This window comes from Ammospiza nelsoni, chromosome 3 (assembly GCF_027579445.1).
Source record: "Ammospiza nelsoni isolate bAmmNel1 chromosome 3, bAmmNel1.pri, whole genome shotgun sequence".
NCBI classification, from domain to species: domain Eukaryota; kingdom Metazoa; phylum Chordata; class Aves; order Passeriformes; family Passerellidae; genus Ammospiza; species Ammospiza nelsoni.
Genome location: NC_080635.1, coordinates 68,964,664 through 68,985,246, shown reverse-complemented (window position 1 = coordinate 68,985,246; position 20,583 = coordinate 68,964,664). Strand labels below are relative to the sequence as shown.

The following is a 20,583-nucleotide window of genomic DNA, read 5'->3' as shown; positions in this document are numbered from 1 at the left end:
TCCCCGGGCGGCCGCCGCACCGTGCGCTCGCCGCCGCCGCCACGGCGCGGTCCCGCCCCGCTCCACCCCCTCCACCGGAGAGCCAGAGCGGCGGGCGAGGTGGGGGGGGGCCCGGAGAGGAGCGTGGCTTCGCCTGCCTTTCCCCGGCCCCCCTCCCTCCCTCCTCCCCTCCCGCGGCCAATCGGCGCGGAGGGAAGAGCTCTTGTCGCTGACGCCCCCGAGGGAGCCCCCCCTTTTAAAATAAAGCGGCGGCGGCGCGGCGGGAAGAGGGGGGTGTGTGCTGGCCTCGCTCGGTCCCGCACACCGGCGGGCGGACAGATAAACAGACAGCGAGCGCCGCAGGATGCCCGCAGCCCCCGCGGCCAGGGGCTGAAGCGAGCGGGGGACGAGAGGTCGCGAGGAGAAGGAAAAGGAAGGCGGGAGCGGCGCGCCTGGAGGGTCTCACGCCCGCTCCGCGGATGGCGCCGGTGAGCGAGCAGCTGGAGCCGCAGGGCGCGAGGGCAGACCCCGCCGCCGCGACCCCCCTGCCCGGCCCGCCAGCAGGCGAGGAGCCGCGGCGGGAGAACGGCGGCGAGTGGCGCCCCGGGAGCGGCGAGAGCGGGGCCCAGCCCCCTGCGGCCCCGGCGGAGGAGGGCCCCGGCAGCCCGGGCTGTCCCGGGAGCGCTGCGGCGCCGGAGCCCCCCGAGGGCGGCTGGGGCTGGGTGGTGATGCTGGCCGCCATGTGGTGCAACGGCGCCGTCTTCGGCATTCAGAACTCGTGCGGGGTCCTCTTCGTCTCCATGCTCCGGCTCTTCGGCAGCAGCGACGACAAGCAGCTGGTCTTCAAAACAGGTGAGGGGCGGCCGGGAAAGGGCTCGGGGCGGCTTCCAGCCCGCTCCGCCTCGGGCCTTCCCCGCCTGCAGCCCGGGCGCAGGACGTGTCCCGGGGTCCCGGCCCGGGGCCTCTCGCTGCCGGCAGTGTCCGAGCCCCGGGGGCCGCAGGAACGAGACCCCTCCGGAGGGTCGGGCCGGGCCGGAGCCTGCTGGGGCACTCGGGAATACCCGAGGGGAAAGGCCGCTGTCCCGGCAGGGGTGCGCCCTCACAGCCCTGCCCCTGGCAGCACCTCCGGGGTGTCGGGGGAGAAGCTGCGGGAGAGGAGCAGGTGTGCTCCCGCTTCTTCCACCGCTGCATCTTTAGGCATCTGCTGTTGTGCGTTATGGGTTACAATGCACACTTCTGGTCGCAGAAACTCTTATTGCCCTGCCCCCGTTAGCCTAAGGTTAGCCTAAATCAAGATCAATTAAGAGTGGGTTATAGTGACACTTAAAATGTGTCGAGAATGGGTTTGACAGTTTCCAAACCCGGCATTTTGAAGTGCAGATTTGCTGCTGCAACCAGTGTCATGCAACTCACCAGTGACGTTAATGATATTTACTAAACTTTAAAGACATTACCAGCCCTCTCACATGTTACTGATCTAAAGCACTTTAGGCACTAAGTGTCAATTAGTTAAGAGGTGAGCGTGCATTCTGTTTTATTTTATGTAAGTTTTCTGTGGAAAGTGTCTTGTGCTCTGACTTTGTAAGTTGAGGAAATGCAGTTTTTGGCCCCTGGCATGACAACAATTGAAATTAAGGGGCAGAATGAAAATTATATTTTATTATAGTAAATAATAAAGTTGACTTGCGTAAACGATAGCTTCGTGTTAAATTATTAAAATGAAATACTGAAAAATAAACACTGTCTTTTATGGTTTTGTTAATTTCTTTAAAAAATGTCTAGCCTTAGAGACTTGTAAGCCATCTAGAAAAATTTTCCAGTATAGAGTGAGTGTTATAGACCTTTTGAAATTTATGTCTTCCTTAATACTTGCATAGGTGGGCCTAAAGTTAAAATGTTAAAAAGTTAATTTTCCTCCTGCAGCTTAATAACTATTATTGTCTGAGGTAGAAAATCAGGGCAGGTGTTTAGACTAAAGTAGGAAAGCTGAAAAGCTGTGGTGGTGCATTAAGTGATGTCCTCTCCAGCATTTAAACAGCTTGCAGTGATGTACAAGGTGTATTCCCCAGTGTTCTTGAGCTAGGAAGATGGGAAGCTACGTTTGCACGTCAGGCTGGACAGTGCCTGTTTCTCAGAAGGGAAATGCACATCCAGAAGTAGGTGCCTAGGCTCCTTAGCCTGCACAGGAGAGGAATGAGATTCAGAGAATGTGCTGTGAACATTTGCATGCTGCCCTGGGAGCTCCTGGCCAGTCAGAATTGCATGAGCAAATGGGTGGCTGATACTCTGCCTGCTCATTGTAGGGAAGTGTAAAAATTGCTTTTTCCGAGTATCTGTTCGGTAGTAACAATTTCTTAAAAATTGTCTTGTACTGAAAAAATAAAAACGGTCTTTAGGTGCTAGTGCAGTAGTCAAAATAATCAACAAGAGAAAATTTCAGCCTATCTCCTGCCTTCCAGAAGGGTAATTGCATCACTGATGTCTAAGTGAGGCGAGATTGTGGGTGTGCTTCACTCCTGTTTTTGAAGATTTGCCCAATTGCAGAAAACAGAGGGGGATGGGGGGGTGGGGGTTTGGAACCTGGCTTTAGAGCCAACGTTTGCATCCTGCGTAGAAGAGCAGGAAGAGTTCTGAGTCCTGGATATAACCAGCACCTCCTGTATTGCTTTTTAAGTGATGTGAGGGGGAAAAAATAGTTACAGCTGCACTTTGCTTTGTCAGATGTACTGGTTTGAGTAATGCAGAAGGCACTAATTCTGCTTTTTTTTTTTTTTTTTTTTTTTTTTTTATTCCGAATGGGTTCAAACTGGGGGAAATGCTGCAAGATAGCTGCCTTCCCTAGATGACTTGTGTGCATGTGAAGGAGGACGGCAAATACATGGAGTCTCCTGTAAAAAAAAAGCACAGCAGATAAAAAACATTCCTTTCCTTTCCCTTCCTGAAAGTACCTTGATGAGTTGGGGTACTGGAAGGGAAAAGTCACTTATGATTTTAGTGTTAGAGAAAAGTCTAGCCTGATCATTCCCATGGTATTGATTCAAATACTTAATCTGCGGACTCTCTTGTGTTTGGACTGATTGCAACTCAAACCTGGCAGTGGTAACTGAGTTAGTCAAGTTTAATGAATTGGAAAACTGGAATTTGTAATGAAAGTTTTCTTGCTGTGGGGCTTTGCTTTGGAAAGCAAAGTTTAATAGTCTAATCCTTCTGGAAAAAAATATTCCTCTAATATCTGAAATGCTGCTTTTTTGAGAGGCACGAGTATTCCATGTAATTTCTTTAAGAGGACCACAGGTGTCTGTGGAATTTTGCAGTCGATCCACAGCACAGAAGAATTCAGGTCTGTTAGTTGTTTGGGTTTTTTTGGTTTGTTTTTAGTTTGGTTTTTTTTTTTTTTTTTTTTTACTACAGATTGCTTAGCTGTTGCCAAGAGCACATGTGTTGCCAGAGGTTTTTGTGTGCCTGCTCTTTTGAGACCAGTCAGTAGTCATCTCTTGCCTGGTGTTTTTCCTGAAAAGAGGAATTAAGTAGGTTATGATAAAAGCTGCTTTTGGTATCTCTTAATAACATAGTGTAATATCTTAAAAGTCAAAATGCAAGGCAAAATGGGAGGGCATTACATATCATAGGCTATGCTAATTTTGTTAGTGTTAGTAGATGGGTGGGTGTTTTTCAGTGTGAAAGGCAAAAAGGGAGGAGGCAGGATGGAGGAAGATGTAGTCAAGAAGTGACTCTGCCTTGCAGATGGGGAGTGGAAGAAACCAAAAGTATGAGCAGGGCAGTTTACAGCATGCAGCATCAGCACTGGATAAATAAGTTAAAGAAGTATTATTAACATTGTTGCTGGATTTAGGAGTATTAATGGAAAAAACTTGTGGGTCATGGAGGGTTCAAAAATTCCTTCAAGGGACACCTTTTTATGAAAAAAATTTGAATGTAACTAGTACACAGTATTTTGGTATTTATATTAGCAAAAATCAAATTTCTTTGCTTATGTAGTGCACTATATAAGCAATTCCATTGTTTCCTTGCGTAGCCATTTTTTGTTCAAAAAGTACTTGATTCACAACTCCAGAAGAGGAAAGGCCCCTGGTGTAAGTAAGTATAAAACTTCTAGAAAGGTGTGCCTGAAGTCTCAGAAAACTACTCTGTTCATTGTTTATAGTTCATTGTGTTTGAGAAACAAGTTGGGTGGAAAAAACCAATGGCAATGAAGTGCAGGAGGCTCGTGGTCCTTGGAAATAGGGCAGACCTAGCTGGCCTCTAGTGTTTAAATGCAATTGTAGTCTGGTCACCCTTGAAGGGAAAAGATTTGGTCCAGACCAGTCCAGGGTCTGACAGGAAGAGCACTTGGTTCCTTTCCCTATTGGAGTTGTCACATGGGGATGAGGGGCACTGAGCCAGTCCTGTTGTTATCTCAGATATTTGTGTGAGCCCCATCTACTCCTGTGTTTTGCTCTCTTGACAGTTGCCTCTGTTGTATAGGTTTTTATGTGCATATGTACCCATACTTGTTTTCAAAAGGCAAATAAATGCTATGATTCTAATGGTAACAGAGATAAAAATTGTAGGCTTCATTAAAAAAAAGATAAAATTACCAGTTCCACTACTTTAATTGCTTCTATGTTTTGCAATGTTTGTAGTTGTTCTATGATTTGAAGTGCTGGTTCTGTAACTCCACTGGATTTTTCTCTCATGTGCAAGTATTGAATATACCTGTGAGTACAGGTATCACCTGCACAGGGAACATGTACTGCTGTTAGAGTTCTGCATCTATGTGTTTGCTTTGTTATCCAGTGTTCCTGGAAAACACCCCCTCACCTTGCCTGGACTGGTTATCTGTGTGCTTGTATGCCTCTGGGCTTGGCTCTCTTAGGTGCAGCCTTTGGTGACATATCTGCATATCAGCATGATTGATTGGCTGCCTCAGCACTGTTGGCACCATCACAGCTCTTGGCCCTGGGTTGCTGAGAGTTTGATAGGGCAGGGAGGAGAATTCTGATTTTACTTTCACATTCAGGCTGTAATTCAGATACTGAGGAGATAATGTTGAATGACTACAAAGATCTACAAGAGATAATTTCACAGGAGAGTTTGAAGTTTTCCTTTACTCTTTTCTACAATCTTTTGATATCTTCCTGAGTTTCCCTCCAGAGATAAAGACCATCAGCAATTTTGGTATAATTCAAGTCCTGCTGTGTCCTTCAGAACCACACTTATGTTTCTAAATCTATGGGCTGCTGTATCCAGTAAACTGGGAACCTTGGCAGGCTGGACCTGTGTCACGTGGCTTATGAGAAAGCAACTGACTTTTCTTTTTAAGAAGTAGTAAGTAAAATTTGGAACACAGAAGTTATCAGAGTACACAAGTATAATTTGTGTGAGGTACAAGGAAGTGTATAACTGCATAACAGCTTGGTCAATAAGGGTTACATTGGAGTGGAGGATGTAGTTCCCCAAAAACCTGGACTTCAGTATTGAACATGGCTACACAAGGAAACAATGGAATTGCTTATATAGTGCACATGATTATCAGTGCTGCTGTAGTCTACTTTCCTTCTCATGTTTGCTTGGCTGCTGAAACAAGAGCAGTGAACCAACAGTGAGTTCTAACCTGAAAACTAGCCTGATATATAAATAGTGTTTAATTTTATTCAGCTGTAGTAATTTTTGTATTCCTTTGACTGGCATTGTGATTATAAATACCTATGTAAATGAAGATTCTGGAGTAGTTGGTATGATGATTGGGTCAAACTGGAAAGTTGAAGGCAATTTCTGTAGTATGCTGTTTTTGTTAAGACCAGAATGACTAATACCACTACTGTTTTTGCATGCACACATGCAATGTCTTTGTACCTTTGGAGCATTTCTCTTGTAGTCTTGTCAACTATTCTGCAGAGTGATTACTTAGGTTGTATTCTTGTGAGTTTTTTTTTCCTTATATAAAATTTCACATTGGTTAGGTTCTTCCTGTTCCAACTGCAGGTTAACTTGCAACAAACAACTTTGTTAGGGAGAATAATCTTTCTAATATGCCTGAAAGCTAGTTTCCAGTTAATTTTTGTGGTTTTCTTTGGGGGCAGTACTTGAATTTCATAGTGATGAAACATCCCTCTAGAATTCTAAAGATGATTGGGAATTGTCACTGCTCTGCATTAAATCCACGTGCCTCAAGTTATGAACTCTGGTGTGCTGCCTGTCAGACAAAACTATATCCTCTAAAATATCCTTCATGCAAATCCACTGAAATACTAAGTTTTACTGTGCTCTACTCATGACAGTTTTGTTGCATGTGAAATACATTTCATACTCCCAATGTTATTTCTTTGTCAATATCTCTGTTGCTCTAACTCTCTGTAATGTAGAGAAGAAAGGTACTGTGTCATTTTACAAAATGAGGCCTTGCTGTTTTCTGGCATGAGTGATGCACTCTAATGACATTGTGCTGTCGATTTTGCATTATTTACATAACATAATGTTTTTCTTGCTGCTTATTATTAGTACCTGCAGTCAGTGAAGCTTAGTTCACTTTGAAGTTTTCCAATGTGCATTACTCCTTGCTCTTCAACTTTGTTTTGTTTAATTGGTCCCTGTAGTCTGTTCAATGCCATCTTACTCATCTGTTTTTTGGCTGCCATTCTTTGAGGTTTCTCAGATCCCTTCCTCATTTTTGAGTTGCCTTAAATAAGTGCTGTTTAAAGGGGAAGTTAGCAAAGTCTGTAACCTTTTTCTTAGATTTAGCAAGTTGTACCCATGCTTAGTGTTTGCCTATCCGTAAACATGTTTTCGTCTTTCAACGCAGTCTGCTTGCCTCTGGACACTTTCCATTTCCTGATAATGTTCAGTTTCTTTTATCATGATTTCTTTAGCCTCCTGAAAGGAGTGTTATTGAAGGCCATCTTGAAGTCTAAATATTATTGAGTTACTAGTCTTGAATGAAGCACTGTTCTTAAACTATGATAGCATAATATGTATATATGTCTATTTACTCTTAGCCAGTCTGAGTTAATTAGAGATAATAACAAACTCTAGCCTCCACTTGGAGCAATGTCTACTAGAGCAGGCATCTAATGACCTTGCCCAGTTGGGTTTTGATCCAAGGATGGAGACTCCACAGCCTCCAAAGTGCCAGTGTTTGGCTACTGTGAGCAAAGAAGATTTTTCTTACCTTTAAATGGAATTTTCTCTATTTCAATTTGTGTCCATTGTCTCTTGCTTCTCGTCAGAACACCACTGAGAAGTCTGGCTCATTCTCTTCGCATCCTCTCATGGGGTATTTGTGCATGCTGAGATTGCCCCCTGCAGCCCTTCCTGCTTGAACCTAACCAGCCCCATATCTCTGCATCCCCTTGCTGGTTTCACAGTAGTAATCAGACTGCCTGCTCCTGCCTCCTTCCAGGCTTTTGACACTTGAAGGTCTCAGAGAAGATGAAGTCAATCCCTTGTCGCCTCCAGTGTCGTGCTTTGTGCTGACCCCCTCCCACCTTTCCCTCACCTGGTGACATAAATACTGGTAAATAAAATACTGGTGCAGTAAATACTGCACCAGCACACACCTCCTCAAGTGTCTGAGTGCCTGCTGCCTGCCACATTCTTTTAATAGAATTCTCCACACCAAAGATCATGCTTTGAAATGAGAAAAATGTTCAGAAAATTCTAACTTTTATTGCTGTGTATTGCTAAGGAAAACAAGGATTTTCAATAAGCATCTATAATGCTCAGCAAATAATTACCCAATTTGAAGTTGCTTCTGCTCTGTGAATTTCAGGGAAGGAGATGTGGTGATTACTTGCATCCAGGCTAATGTAGCACTGATAATATAACTGTCTGGTTTTAAAATAGTCTTTGTGTGAAGGAATGATATAGCTTCTTTCTTATGTCCTCCACACACTTTTTTTTATTCTTTAATTTTGTGAACAAACCATGCAGCCTTAGACCACTGCAGTTCAACCTTCAGCAAATATGTACAGAAAGTACAAGATCACAAGGGAATGTTTTCTCAGAATTATCCTATCTGTTTGCATTTCAGAAATATAATTTATTACAATAGCAGCAGCTCTGTTTTGGATATTGCCTTTAATTTTTGTGGGAACTGGATAGGAATGGCTGGTTCTAATAGCTAAATTAATAGCAGCCCTTTAGTAAGGATGGGACCAATTTAAAAATGATCAGTGCTAGTTTGTTCCCACACACAGGAAGGGATAACTGGGATTTTGATTGCAGTCTCTGTTATCAGCAGCATGTCTATAATCCCATGGAACATGGTGTCACTTACACGGTAGGGACTTGTACTTAGACTGGAAGTTGTAAAGTAATTTCCTTGCTGCCTTTTTTCTGAGTAAGCACAAATAGTGCAATCTTTGGCTGTTTATCTTCTGGAGTGTGTTTTATTCAGCAGAGCTGTACTTTATGTATATCTTCCAAGTGCCAAATATGTTTTTTTCTTCTTTTGCATTTTTAAGAACATAGATTGGAGGAATAATAAGTAATTCAAAACACGTTAATTATTAATTTAATTTTCTTAGTCTCTAGCTGTTTTCCTCTGGGAAATGATTTGTAAAACATGCAGTGAAGATTGTCTTCTGACTCCTAAACTGTGTTTTAGCAATTTTTTTCAAGATGCTTCAATAAAAACATTGCAAGTAGAAAAAGCGTTGTGTAAATAAAATAAGTCTTCCTACTTCATTGTAAAGAAATATATTGATATTGGTACCATGTAATTTTAGCTGTATTTTATCAGTGCTGGGGCTGAGCAAGGATAAAACACTATGATATAATGTTCTAAATAAACTGTGACCTTCAAGCTTTTGCAGTCTAAAATGAATGAACAGTCCTTTCTTTTGGAGCAAAACACTGCTTTCTTAGTGGCAAGTTCATTATATGAAACCGTATGGAACAGTGTTCTTGTGTACCAGGTAGGAAAGTTTGTTTTGAAGAAAGAAAAACCAAAAAAACCCACTTTATTTAACTACAACATCAAAAGAGATTGTTCTAATTAGTGATGTCCTAGTTTTAGCACTTCCTATATTGCATTGAAAGCTTAAGAGTCGAAGAATTCAAGAGGAAAAGCACAGGTTCATTACCAAGTGATCCCGAGTGAGTTGAGGTGTTGGAGGTGGGCTGTATCTTTGGGGACTTTTGTCTGTGTTGTCTCTGGTGTCAGCACTCTAAACCTGCCTGTTGTCCTTGGGCTGCTTTCTGTGCCTTTGCCTTGAGTGGTTTCTGTACCCAGGTGTGTACCAGCCATGTGTCTCTTAGGGAGCTGCTCAGTCTGCTCTAGATTAGAGTCTGGGTGGCAGCAAAGCCACCTACAGTGAGCAGTTGGGCAGCAAGGGCATGGGTGTAAAACAAACGGGTTAGCATGCTCCAAGGAGGCTGTAGCTCTTTTCCAAAGAGTTGGAAGCACTAAGTGTGCTTGGGGTAGGCAGCCAGGGCTGTCTAGGACAGTAACTTGATCCTGTGTTGTAACTGAAGGTGCTGGGGTTGGAACAATCTCAATGGGTTCCACTGGTCACACTGAGCCTGTTTGTTGTCAGTGTGCTCCAGTTTGGTGCATACTGTAGTAGTTTCAAAGTGGTTGGAATTGGCTGATGAGATCTGCTTCTATACAGGGCTGCTTGTTTTTATGAGAGGAAGGAAGGTGTGGTAGCAGTGCCTTACCTAAAGATGCTGTTAACCTCAAAGCATATGAGATTGAAATTGAGACTTGACCTGTGGTGCATATTTTGGACATGACAATGGTATGTGTCATGGTTCAGAGCAACAGCCTTATCAGAAAGTTGATTTAGTATGGCTAGATAATATTTTTTTGAATCTTGAGTGTACTATTTATATGATGACTTTTGGATTCTCTTTCAATTTATCTCTAAAAATACTGCCTGTGGCCCTTGAGTTCATTGGATTAAGTTGTCATGTGTGTGACAAAACTGAAGGTAATGTACTTTAGAGAAAGCCTTTATGATCTTGGCACACAAAAGGGAATTTGAAGTTGCCCTTTGTTCTTTTATAACTTCAAGTAATTTCTTACCTTTGAAATATTTATTTAGCTTAGGCTCTTCAAAACCCAGCATTGCATTCCAGACTTGAAAGAAATTAGAACTCTCAGCTTATAATTTCTGCCACAGCTGGGTACTGGCAGTGATCTAGAAAATTAAATCAACACTAGGACATTTTCTGGAAGCTTAAATGTGCAAACCTGGGATATGTTTTCTAATCCTATCAGAGTAACCCTGTTTGTTACAAATTGAAGCATGAAGCATTATCAGCTTTTTACACCTCTGTACATATAAAAGTATTTTGTTCATAGTGAAGCAGTTCAATGAACATTTAGTTTGATGCAATGAAATCACTGACCCTTGGAGGTATGTGGGGGGACTGGGACAGAATTAGGTAAATTAGTGGAAAGGCTGGAGTAGAACTGCACAAAATTGGTATGGATGATGTTAGTCTTTGTATGCAGTCAGAAGTTTAGTCAGCGTGGCCCCACTTCAGTGTCCTTTTTTTTTTCGCTTTTTCTGATATTAGGCAAAGAAAATAGTAAGTAGCATGCAATTTATGCAACCTCATGCTGCAGTATTGATCTTTTGTATATGTGGTTTAAGGCATTTAACTTAATGTATGTTATGCTCAGTCTCTGCATTGAGGTCTGTGCCACCAACTGTATACTGTATTAATTACTTTTCTGTCTGAAATGTCAATATTTCAACAGTTGTTCAAAATATTTTAAAATATTTTGTAGATAATTTAGCTGTATTTACTAAGGATAATTGTATTGGGAAAATAAAGGTCAAGAAAGGTGGATATTCTACAAACTACTCTGCTGCTTGTTCTTTGGGGTACTGTCTCTGAGCAATTGAGATTTCTTTTCTATTGATGTGGTATCCCACTTACCAGTATTCCAGGTGCATATTTTCCTGATCAGAGTAGGTAAGAGAGTTGCTATACTATAAACAGGAAACTTAAAACCCAGGTGAAAAATTTTCTCATGTCTTTATAAAACTGCCTCCATCTGGACCTATGTGGTTGTTCCAGAGTTTCAGATAAAAAATGATGTGGCTTCTTAATGGGACAGCATTCCTTTAGATTTTGAGTTAAGAATCATAATGGAAAGGACAGAAACTTAGAACTTGTAGCGAATTTTTGTGTTGAAATTATGTTGTCTTCTGAAGGTGATAAATCTTAGCATTTCTCACAGCTTGCTGTTTATAGGCAGTGTGAATTCTCTGGAAACTAAGTGCCAGTTCTTTTGGGTAGAGTCTCAGCCTGAGAGATTGCTGGTCAGTGTTTATTGTACAAAAGACAGGGATAATATGAACAGCATTCTTAAAATGACAAGACACTATTTTTATCAAGACATTGCTTTAACAAAAGACGGGTAGGGCTTTGCTTCTTCATCTTTGCAGAGATCTGTAGAGCACTGCATGAACTGTTCTGGAATTCCTCATCAACACACTTACTTGGTTTTTTGAAAGAGAAGATTTTCTGTGACTAAGATACCACAACTTGGTTCCAGTGGCTTAAAACCTGGCTACTGTTTTTCTTTTGTGTGTTAAACTAAAATATGAAGTAGAGGAGGCTCAGTGGACTCTAAAAGATAATTAGGAGTGGTCATACTTAGAAATGGATAAGAGTAAGGTGGACAAGGTGACCCCAACAGTCACCATGTGCCTGAGAGCATTGTCCAAACTCTTCTTGAGCTCTGTCAGGCTTGGTGCTGTGACCACTTCCCTGGGGAGCCTGTGCCAGTGCCCAGCCATCCTCTGGGTGAAGAAGCTTTTCCCAATATCCAACCTAACCCTCCCTGGCACAGCTTCAGGCCATTCCCTCAGGTCACCAGAGTGAAGAGATCAGTGTCTCCTTCTCCTCTTCCCCTCACCAGAAAGTTGTAGTCTGCCATGAGGTCTCTCCTCAATCTCCACCAGTATGAACAAAGTGACCTCAGTCCCTTCTCATATGGGGCTTCTCCTCTAGACTCTCCACTATCTTTGTGGCCCTCCTTTGGATGCTCTCTAACACTTTATACCCTTCTTAGGTTATTGCGAAGATGCACACAGGACTCCAGGTGAGTCTGCCCCAGTGCAGAGCAGAGTGCGGCCATCCCCTCCCTTGCCTGGCTGGCTATGCTGTGCCTGATGCACCCCAGGATATGATTTGCCTTTCAGTTTATTTGCTTTTTATGAATTTTAAATTGCATGACGGAAAAATCACAGGGGCCATGAACTAACTTTTTCTCTCAGGGTCTCCATGCCATTATTGTCAGAACTACCTCCTGTCTTGTGTGCAAAACTTATAGCTTGGGAGTGGTGAATTCATTTTAAGGTAATCTTGCCACCAAGTGTGAAAGTATAGAATGAGTTAAGTCCTTTTTTCTTGAATAAGTGGCTGAAGTGGCCAACCTTTTAGTGAAGTGTTGGGTGTAGCTTTGTGTGAAAAAAACATCAATTGAGTTGTGGGATTATCAGTTACTGATTGGGGAAGTAAATGAATGTTTAGTGGGAGGCTAAGAAGTAGTTACAGAATGGCTAAGCAGTGTTTACACAAAGATACGTGGAGTTCAGGACTAGAGTAAATGCAGAGGAAGGAAAAAGGAGCATCCACTTTTGTTAGGGCTAGTGAAGAGGAGATCAAAGGTATCTGCTTGTTTTAAAAGTGGGACATCTTGTTAAGCCACTCTCCATTGGGAATGCTGCATCCACACTGATTTGCTTGTTCATGTAAGTGCTTGTCTTCTAAACTGACTTGTACTGCTTCTGATTACAGCTATGTTTGGTTGATATTCTTGTTTGCTTTGGCAGTTACTTTTTGTCTTTAGCTACCTCTCCCTTTTTTATAAAGTAATTTCATAATTGTAAAGCACTTTCCTGTGTGTAATTGGTTTAGCTTAGAGGGTCATAACTTCTGTGAAGTTCTGTAAGTAATGAATTTCAGTGTAGTGTAAGACAAGGGTACCGCAAATATTTTGTGATAGAAGACCGTGGGCTTTTAGACCTGGTCTGTTCATATGCTTGCCTCCAATTTAAGGAGAGTTTCAAGTATTATATGTATATTTTTTGCCCTCAGTAGTTATATCTGGCCTGTTTTAAAATAATGGGTAAACTATATATAGTTGTTCCTCTCCCTTACCTTTTTTCCTGTATTTATCTGGGTCACTATGTGAGTGCTGAAGCAAATGTGATGGTTGGAGGGTTTTTAATATTCTGAAAGGCATGATATATATTGAGGTGAGACACAGTCTTCCTAAATGGCATAGGTGCCAGTCATTCAGTGATGCTTGGCATCACACTGTACCAGTAATGTGTGTTTTGCTGTCATTAGTAGTTTTTTGGGGTGTTTTTTTTTTTTATTTAGCTTTGCTCTGCTTGTCTGTGTTTGTTGCACTGGATCACTGGGTGACATTTTCAGGCAGTGATGCAAGAGTGTTACACCTGGAGAAAACTGGCAAGGTGTGGAATTCATCTGGCAGATTATACTAGCTGGAGGTCTGTGGAGTAAATTTAGTGGTTTGTGGAGAGTTACTCAGCTGGGTAGATGCTTTTAACTTTCGGGTGGGCTGAAATTCTACAGTTAACCCAAGCTGTGCTGCCTAGATCTCCACTGCCTCTAGTGGGAGCTTTGACTCCTCACTCACACAGGCATCCTCGCTCGGGTGCTTTCACATGCAACTGGAATCCAGCTCCAGGTGTCCTGTAGAACGCCAAAAAGTGCTGTCTTACCTTATGAGTACATGGTACATCTTTGTGGACTTTGCTCTAACAGTATCTGCAATGGCACATGCACCAGTCCATGCTACTTAGAGTTCACATTTACAAACCTGGTTAGTTGGATATTTAGGGAACTATTGCTAAAGTTATCTTTCTTTTGAAAGTTTATCAGAGCCTGATAGGATCAATACAGAAAGCAATGCCCCATGGAACTCTTTGATGCTCTGATCTTGTATGTAGTCAGTAATTTAGCTCTATTTGCTGGTGGGTCTTCCATGTGATGTTAGATGATCTTTACTTCATGGCATATGGAAAACAGGCTGATGCTGACTTCGTAGCTAACACTTTTGAATGATTCTTGAAAGGTAAGTTCATTTTGTATTTGGAATGCTTAAATTCATTTCTATAACTCCCAACAGTTAGACTGTAATTATAGGTGCTGGATCCATTTCAGCTGTTTCCATATATGAGGTAGTTGTAGGCAGCTTTTCCAGGTATGTTTGAGTGGTTTCTTGATGAGCAAAGTTAGGCTACAAAGAAGAGTAAAAAAATCAGTGTGAAAACATGCAGAAAGTTGAAGTAGTTTACCAACCAGTACTGGGTAGACTTGTAAATCTTGTTCTTGGAGGCGAGATAGAGCTGCTTGGTGTGTCCTCCCCACCCTCCCACTGCCCTGTAACCTTTTTGTTTCCAGTTTTGGTCTTGGCATGGTTATAGAGCTGCTGGCAGACACAGATGCCAGCCAGTCATGTCCTGTCTCTGGGAGAGGGAATTTGTGCTGAGTCCCACATTTGGTAGAAGTTGGAAACTGCAAATCGCTTCCTCTCTGAAGCAGTGTATTGCTTCTCTGAAATTTGTCATGGCAGGACCTAATTCTTTGCCAAAGTATCTGAGAGATGCCAGTTGGTACCTGCCATTCAATTTTTTTTTAAGTGTTGGCAGGGCTAATATGCTATTTGAGGCTTCTCAAATGCGTTAATTGCATCTCAGGAGGATAACCAAATATTTGTAAATTAAATTTGGCATGATTTTTAGGAGGAAGCTGTCTAATAGATAAATAACATAACTAGGTTTTAGGTGGATATATCCAAGTACAAGTGGAATCATTCTGGTAATGTTTTTTTCTTATTCTAAGGAAACCACTTAAGAAGACCTTGCAGTAGTTAAGACTTGGAGGTATTTAGCTGCAACAAGAAATTTGTAGTTACTTTTTTGTTGGTATTAGAGATTAAATAAAACAATAGAAAAATTCAATCTGAAAGCCTAGACATTGTTAGCTGACCTCTTGATGTAAAAAAACCTGATTATAATCCCATTGGTACTCACTTTTATATATGCTCAGTATATATTATATATGCAAATGTTTCTATTTTGTTTTTATCATTTAACTTGAACATTCTGCCTTTTTTAAGTTGGGGGGCTGTGTGTGTTTGTTTTGGTTTTTGACTGGTTTGTTTTTGTTTTGTTCTGTAATTCTCTTAGTTTCCCTTGAAATAGACCAGTTGCTATGAAAATATTTTGGAATAGCATGCTGCCTGGTTTTGACTTAAACAGGTGTAGGCAACCAGTGGCACTGCTGGGTATCTGCATGGAAATGAAGAGCCTCTTCCTTCTTTTCCTAACAGTTATTGTCTGTATATGGGCAGTATCTGGAAAGATCAGTGCTGCTCTGTTACAAAATGGCTTGAAGAATAATTTTGGTTTTTTCCTTCCTGAAATGGTTCAGATTTCTCCTTAAGAATGTTATCTAGACAATTAATCTCAAGATTTTGCTGTGCTGTTGATCTTCAGCAGCAAATTGTCAGGTCTTCTGAGTTCCTGTGTGTATCAGCTCTCGATACTTTACTGATGAGAATTGCCAAGATGAATTCTACCGTTTCTGTTTGCAGCTGTCTGCTTCTCTGAGCTCTCAAACCAGATGAGAAATGCAGGAAAATTGAAATATTCTTCTGTTATTTTGATAGTTTTACTACTCTTATTACATTTACTTTTAGATTCCTTACATTAAATGAGGTAAGATGTTCTCCACTTTTGACTGGAAAGTGGGAAATGTAGAAGTAACACTTAATCCAATTAATGTATTTTCCTGCTCTGATTCATTGTGATGACTCTGAGCATCTGGTGGTAACTGAGCATGAGCTGCTTAAAGTCACAGAAACCCAATTCCTATTATTTCTGCTCATTGAAGAGAATAAATTAATTACCAGACACTAATCTTGGGATAATTGCTTGCTGAGCAGGAGATCTTAGCTCTTAAAGAAATTAGTTTTGTAAGTTTATGGATCTGTCAGAACTAGTGAACTATTAAAAAAAGGTTAACCACAAATGAGCAGCAGCTGAGTTTTCAGTCTTTTATTCTTGACTATTGTGGCTGAACTTTGCAATATAGAAATATATGTAGTGGAAATAAATATTATTTATTCCCCTTTGTTGTAGTTTAGTCCCAGCCAAAACTGGGACACCCTTATGAGTTTTACTATTATCAACTGAAGTTTAAGCTGGAGACTGAAATTTGTCAATGTTTCTGGCAGTACAATGGTGGGACGTATGTGCAGTAAGATACACTATGTACTGCTGGTTTGAATGACCAAACCATTTTGGGTTTGAAGTGATGTTATTTTGGGTTGGTCCTCTGATTTGGACATAGATGAAGGCATGTGCTTTTTAGCTCTAGACAGTCTACCGGGTGACATTTACATCAGTTTTCCTTATTCTCCTTCTTTTGACATGACTTAGGCATGTTAGTATCCAAAATTTGTTTCTGAGTCCTTCATAACTGTGTGGCCTCATGATTTATGGTTTTAGGGTATTGGTATTTGAAAGTCATGTTGCTTTTCACTGGTGGTCCAACTGCTTTGCCTTTGGAGAGCAGCATGAGGGAGGTGTTAGGAGTCATCATTCGTAATTCCTGCTCAGTGGCATTGACCTCACTGGAGTCTTTTTCTGTGTCTGGGAGCAAACATCCTCCCCCACACATATATCTGAAAATATTCAGAGCCCAAAAATACCTAGATAAGCAAGTAAGCCTCAAATACATGTAAAAATTTTCTCTGTAGAATAAAATGCCTGCTAACTAATTTTCAAAACCTTTTCTTTGCAGGATAACTAAGGAGTACTTTAAGGGCTCCTGCATCTTTGTCTTGATGGGTATTTTTAATCTCTGTAGATTGCTGGTATGGGCAGTCAATGCATTGTTTTGAGGCTATAAAAATCTCTCTTTCAAATTCCTATTCTATATCTGGTCTTTACAAATAACAGTATATAGCCATTCAGATTTTTTTATGCTGTTTATTATGATGTTTAATACATTACACTTGATCAAAACCCCACAGGGATTCTGGCAAAGTGATAACAATATCCTGGGTTACTCTGATTGGAAGTAATTGTTACATGCAATATGTTTCTGCCTGTCAGTGGGAACTGCACTTCTGTCCTATAGTCTCTATATTGCGGGATCTCTGGAACTTGCTCAGCTTAAAGAAGTAAGCTTTATTTATTCTCCTTCCATTTATTTTAACTACTGTCAAAATATCAGGATATAGCAGACTTGTCATATAAGGATGTTATTACTGATATTCTTTAGGGACAAACTGTGATCCCAGTAAGTTGTGTCTGACTTGTATTCAGAGTGGGATGGAGGCTTCAGAGCCCTCCTCCAGTCAATGTCCAGGTATCATCCACAGGTTGGTAACACTGGAAGTGTAAAAACTATGTACTGTCATAGGTACTTGCTGCAAATACACAATGTTTTATTTTGAACATACAAGAAAGAGACAGCATTTCCTTTTGCACTCAGGGACTTCTGTTTCTGAATGCAGACACATGCTTTTAGGAAAGTACAAAACCAGAATCAAACCCAGCCTACTCTTTGCAGGTTTATTTCTGCCACAGCATAGCCCCAGTACTTAAAAAAATTTGAATAAGAGCTGCACACAGTGGAAATAAATTTATTATGGGAAAACAGTCAATATTGTATGTATTTATTGTTGCAGAATTGAATTTCGATAGTGAAAATATTAGAGTAATTAGAATTAGATCTATCAAAAAAGTCTTTGAATAGATTGGTACAAAAGGTAGAAGTGTGTTATTTCAAACTTATGGGTCTTCAAAAATGCAGTTGTGCAAACGAGAAAATGGCTTATTCTTGGCAATTTTTGGTGGTCAGGAGTATTGCACTATGTACAGCATATCAAATGCAGAATAAATTGAAAACAATGTTACTTTTTTCCCCACTGCTGTCTTTGAGTTTCCTGGACTACTGCTAGTAGAGACTTCCTTGATATGGTATTTCCCAACGCCTTTTTATTTCCAATTTAGAGTTAATTAGAATTGCTTTATACCTTTCTTGAGCACTTGAAGGTTGGTTTTAAACCCAGGTGGTTCAAATTCTGAATTTTATGAAGAAGTTAGCATATGCAAAAGAATCAGCACACATATTGTGCAGTCAGAACCAATAAGGCTGGAGAGACCTCAAAGCCCAAACCACCAACCCAGCACTGTTAAGTCCATCATTAAAGTCTGTCTCCAAATGCCACATCCATGTGTTTTTTGAACACTTAGAGGGATGGTGATTCCACCACCCTCCTGGGCAGCATGTTCTCAATGCCTGACCACCCTTTAGGGGAAGAAATTTTTCCTAATATGCAGTTCACAATATCCTCTCCTGGTACAACCTGAGGCCATTTCCTCTTGTCCTGTGACTTCCTGCATGGGAGAAGGGACTAACCCCTGCCTCAATACAACTTCCAGATCCTAACTTTTGAATGCAAACCAGGAACACAGCATAATAAGAAGCAGTGGGGGCTTTTATTTTGCACACAACTTATTGCATACATCCCTGGCTGTGTGATTTACTGCTGGGATTTGTGTTGCTGTGACTAATGCGTGGTTGTGTTGTGTCAGTGTGCTCACTGGCATGACTGCACTTGAGAAAAGAAACTGACTTGGTGCTAAACCTGATTATAAAGATTTTTGAATAATTGAATTCAACTTTTGTCTTTTAAAGTAATGTCTTCAGTGATATGAGAACTCTCCCAAGGAGAATTGGGAGCTGCTGACTGAAATATGTAATAGATGCTGTAATTTTCTGGCAGCAAATTCATTATTAAATTTGATATTTTATTTACTGTTATAAACTTGAGCCACTTGGGAACAAACCTCTAGGGTGAACTAAGGAATGTTTAATTTATCAAAAAATGTGGTTGCTTGTTGTTTCTGTTGTATCTTCTTCCTTGTGTTTGGTAGCTATGGAGAAAAGAAACTCATTGCATAAAAACGTTCTGAGACCTCCATGTGTAAGGCTGTGCTTTGCATGGATCCTCCTGTTAATTTGCAAGGAAGATTTATGACCTTTCCTTTCAAGCTTACTGGCAGTGGATTTTAGAGGAAATAGCCCTGCTTATGAAAGGTCCTAGCTGTGGTGTCTGTATTAATGATAGGCTGGGTAGGATCTCCTGTTCAGAGCAAGTTCAGTCAGATCAGATAACTTGGGGCCTTTGGCTGAGTTTGGATAGAGGTCCCATGTTCCATCTTCTGCCTCTTGTGTTATAGCTGTGCACCTTCGAGCAGTGTTGTTATATTTCTCTGCCTTTTAGGTAACTGTAGATGTCAGTAAGATCTGCACTCCTTATGCCTCCCAAAACTTTTCATAAGGTTGAAAACTCCCAAATCTGCCAGTCTTCCCTCCAACATTAGGTGCTCCAACCCTCAGTTACTTTGGTGGCCTTCTCCTGCTCTCAGTCCAATATATCAATGTCTGTCTCTTGCTCTGGGGTGCAGAGAACTCAGAGCAGTTCCACATGGAGCCTCATGAAAATGGAGAGCCCATGTCCCTCAGCCTGCTGGTAATGCTCCTGCTAATGCAGCTTGGAGTGCAGTCAGTTTTTATTGCTGAAGGGCACCGTGCTGGCTCAAATTCAGCTTGTGTCCATGAGGTCCCACGTGTCCCTTTCTGCAAACCTGCTGTCTAAGCAATTGACCTGCAGTCTGTACAGGCTCCTGTTCTTTCATCCCAGGTGCAAGACTTTGCATCTGCCTCTGAATTCCTTCTGTCTGCTGTTGTCCCTTTCGTCAGCACGTTGAGGTCCCTGCTCATAGCAACCCTGACCTTCAGCATATCAGTCACTCCTTCCAATGTGATACAAGTTGGTACATGTGAAGTGTTTCTTTTAATATGTGTTATCTCTTATAAAACCAGCTGTATGTCTTTAATGCTTAGTAAGAGACCTTCACACTGGAAATTAATCTAAGACAGCGTTCTGTATCTAGTAATTGATGCTTATGAAGCTTAAAAGGTAATTTCTGCTGTTATACACCTTCTTCCCTTTGGTCAGTCTGTGATTTTTGGACTTGGAGAGGCTGAAGTCCAACTGACATCAATTGCAGGCGGACTTCAGAATGTTCAGTTGTAAAGGATGCACCATTAAAACTTACTTTCTTTACACAATCCATGCTTCCTTGTGTTCTAAATGTGCTTTCTGATCATTCTGGAGTCCCATCCCATTTTTGTTTGATGAGAAATTAAAAAGTAAATTACTTTATTAGATCATCTGTATATAATCTCTCTCTTAAAAAAAACCCACAATAAAAAACACACTATAAAGCCAACTAAGCAAAAAAACACCTTTCAGCTGCAGTCACCTGAGTTTGTGTTTTAAGATGAGGAATTTTGTCTCTTCACCTCTTCTCAGTTTCCCAGGTGATTAGTTAATATTGCCAAACAGCAAGGGACTCAAAATGGATTCCTTCTGGATGTTGCTGGTAACTGCTCTCTTATGCTGATTTGACCCCTCTTTGTTTCTTTAACCTACTTTGTTCGTACCTCCCGGGCTTTTCTCTTATCAAATGGAAACTTTGTTTTTCTAAGAATCTTTTGTGATGGATGAGCCCTTTGTTGAAAGCTGCT

The 20,583-nt window shown here is 41.2% G+C and overlaps 1 protein-coding gene across 1 annotated transcript in view; it reads left to right on the top strand.

The window, feature by feature from the left end:
* The first annotated feature begins 229 nt into the window (after positions 1-229).
* SLC16A10 (solute carrier family 16 member 10) overlaps positions 230-20,583 on the top strand; it is a 66,159-nt gene continuing 45,805 nt past the window's right edge. Inside the window, exon 1 of the mRNA XM_059467807.1 lies at positions 230-831. Coding sequence (XP_059323790.1) covers positions 459-831 — 373 coding nt within the window. The 5' untranslated portion in view covers positions 230-458. The remainder of the gene's footprint in view (positions 832-20,583) is intronic.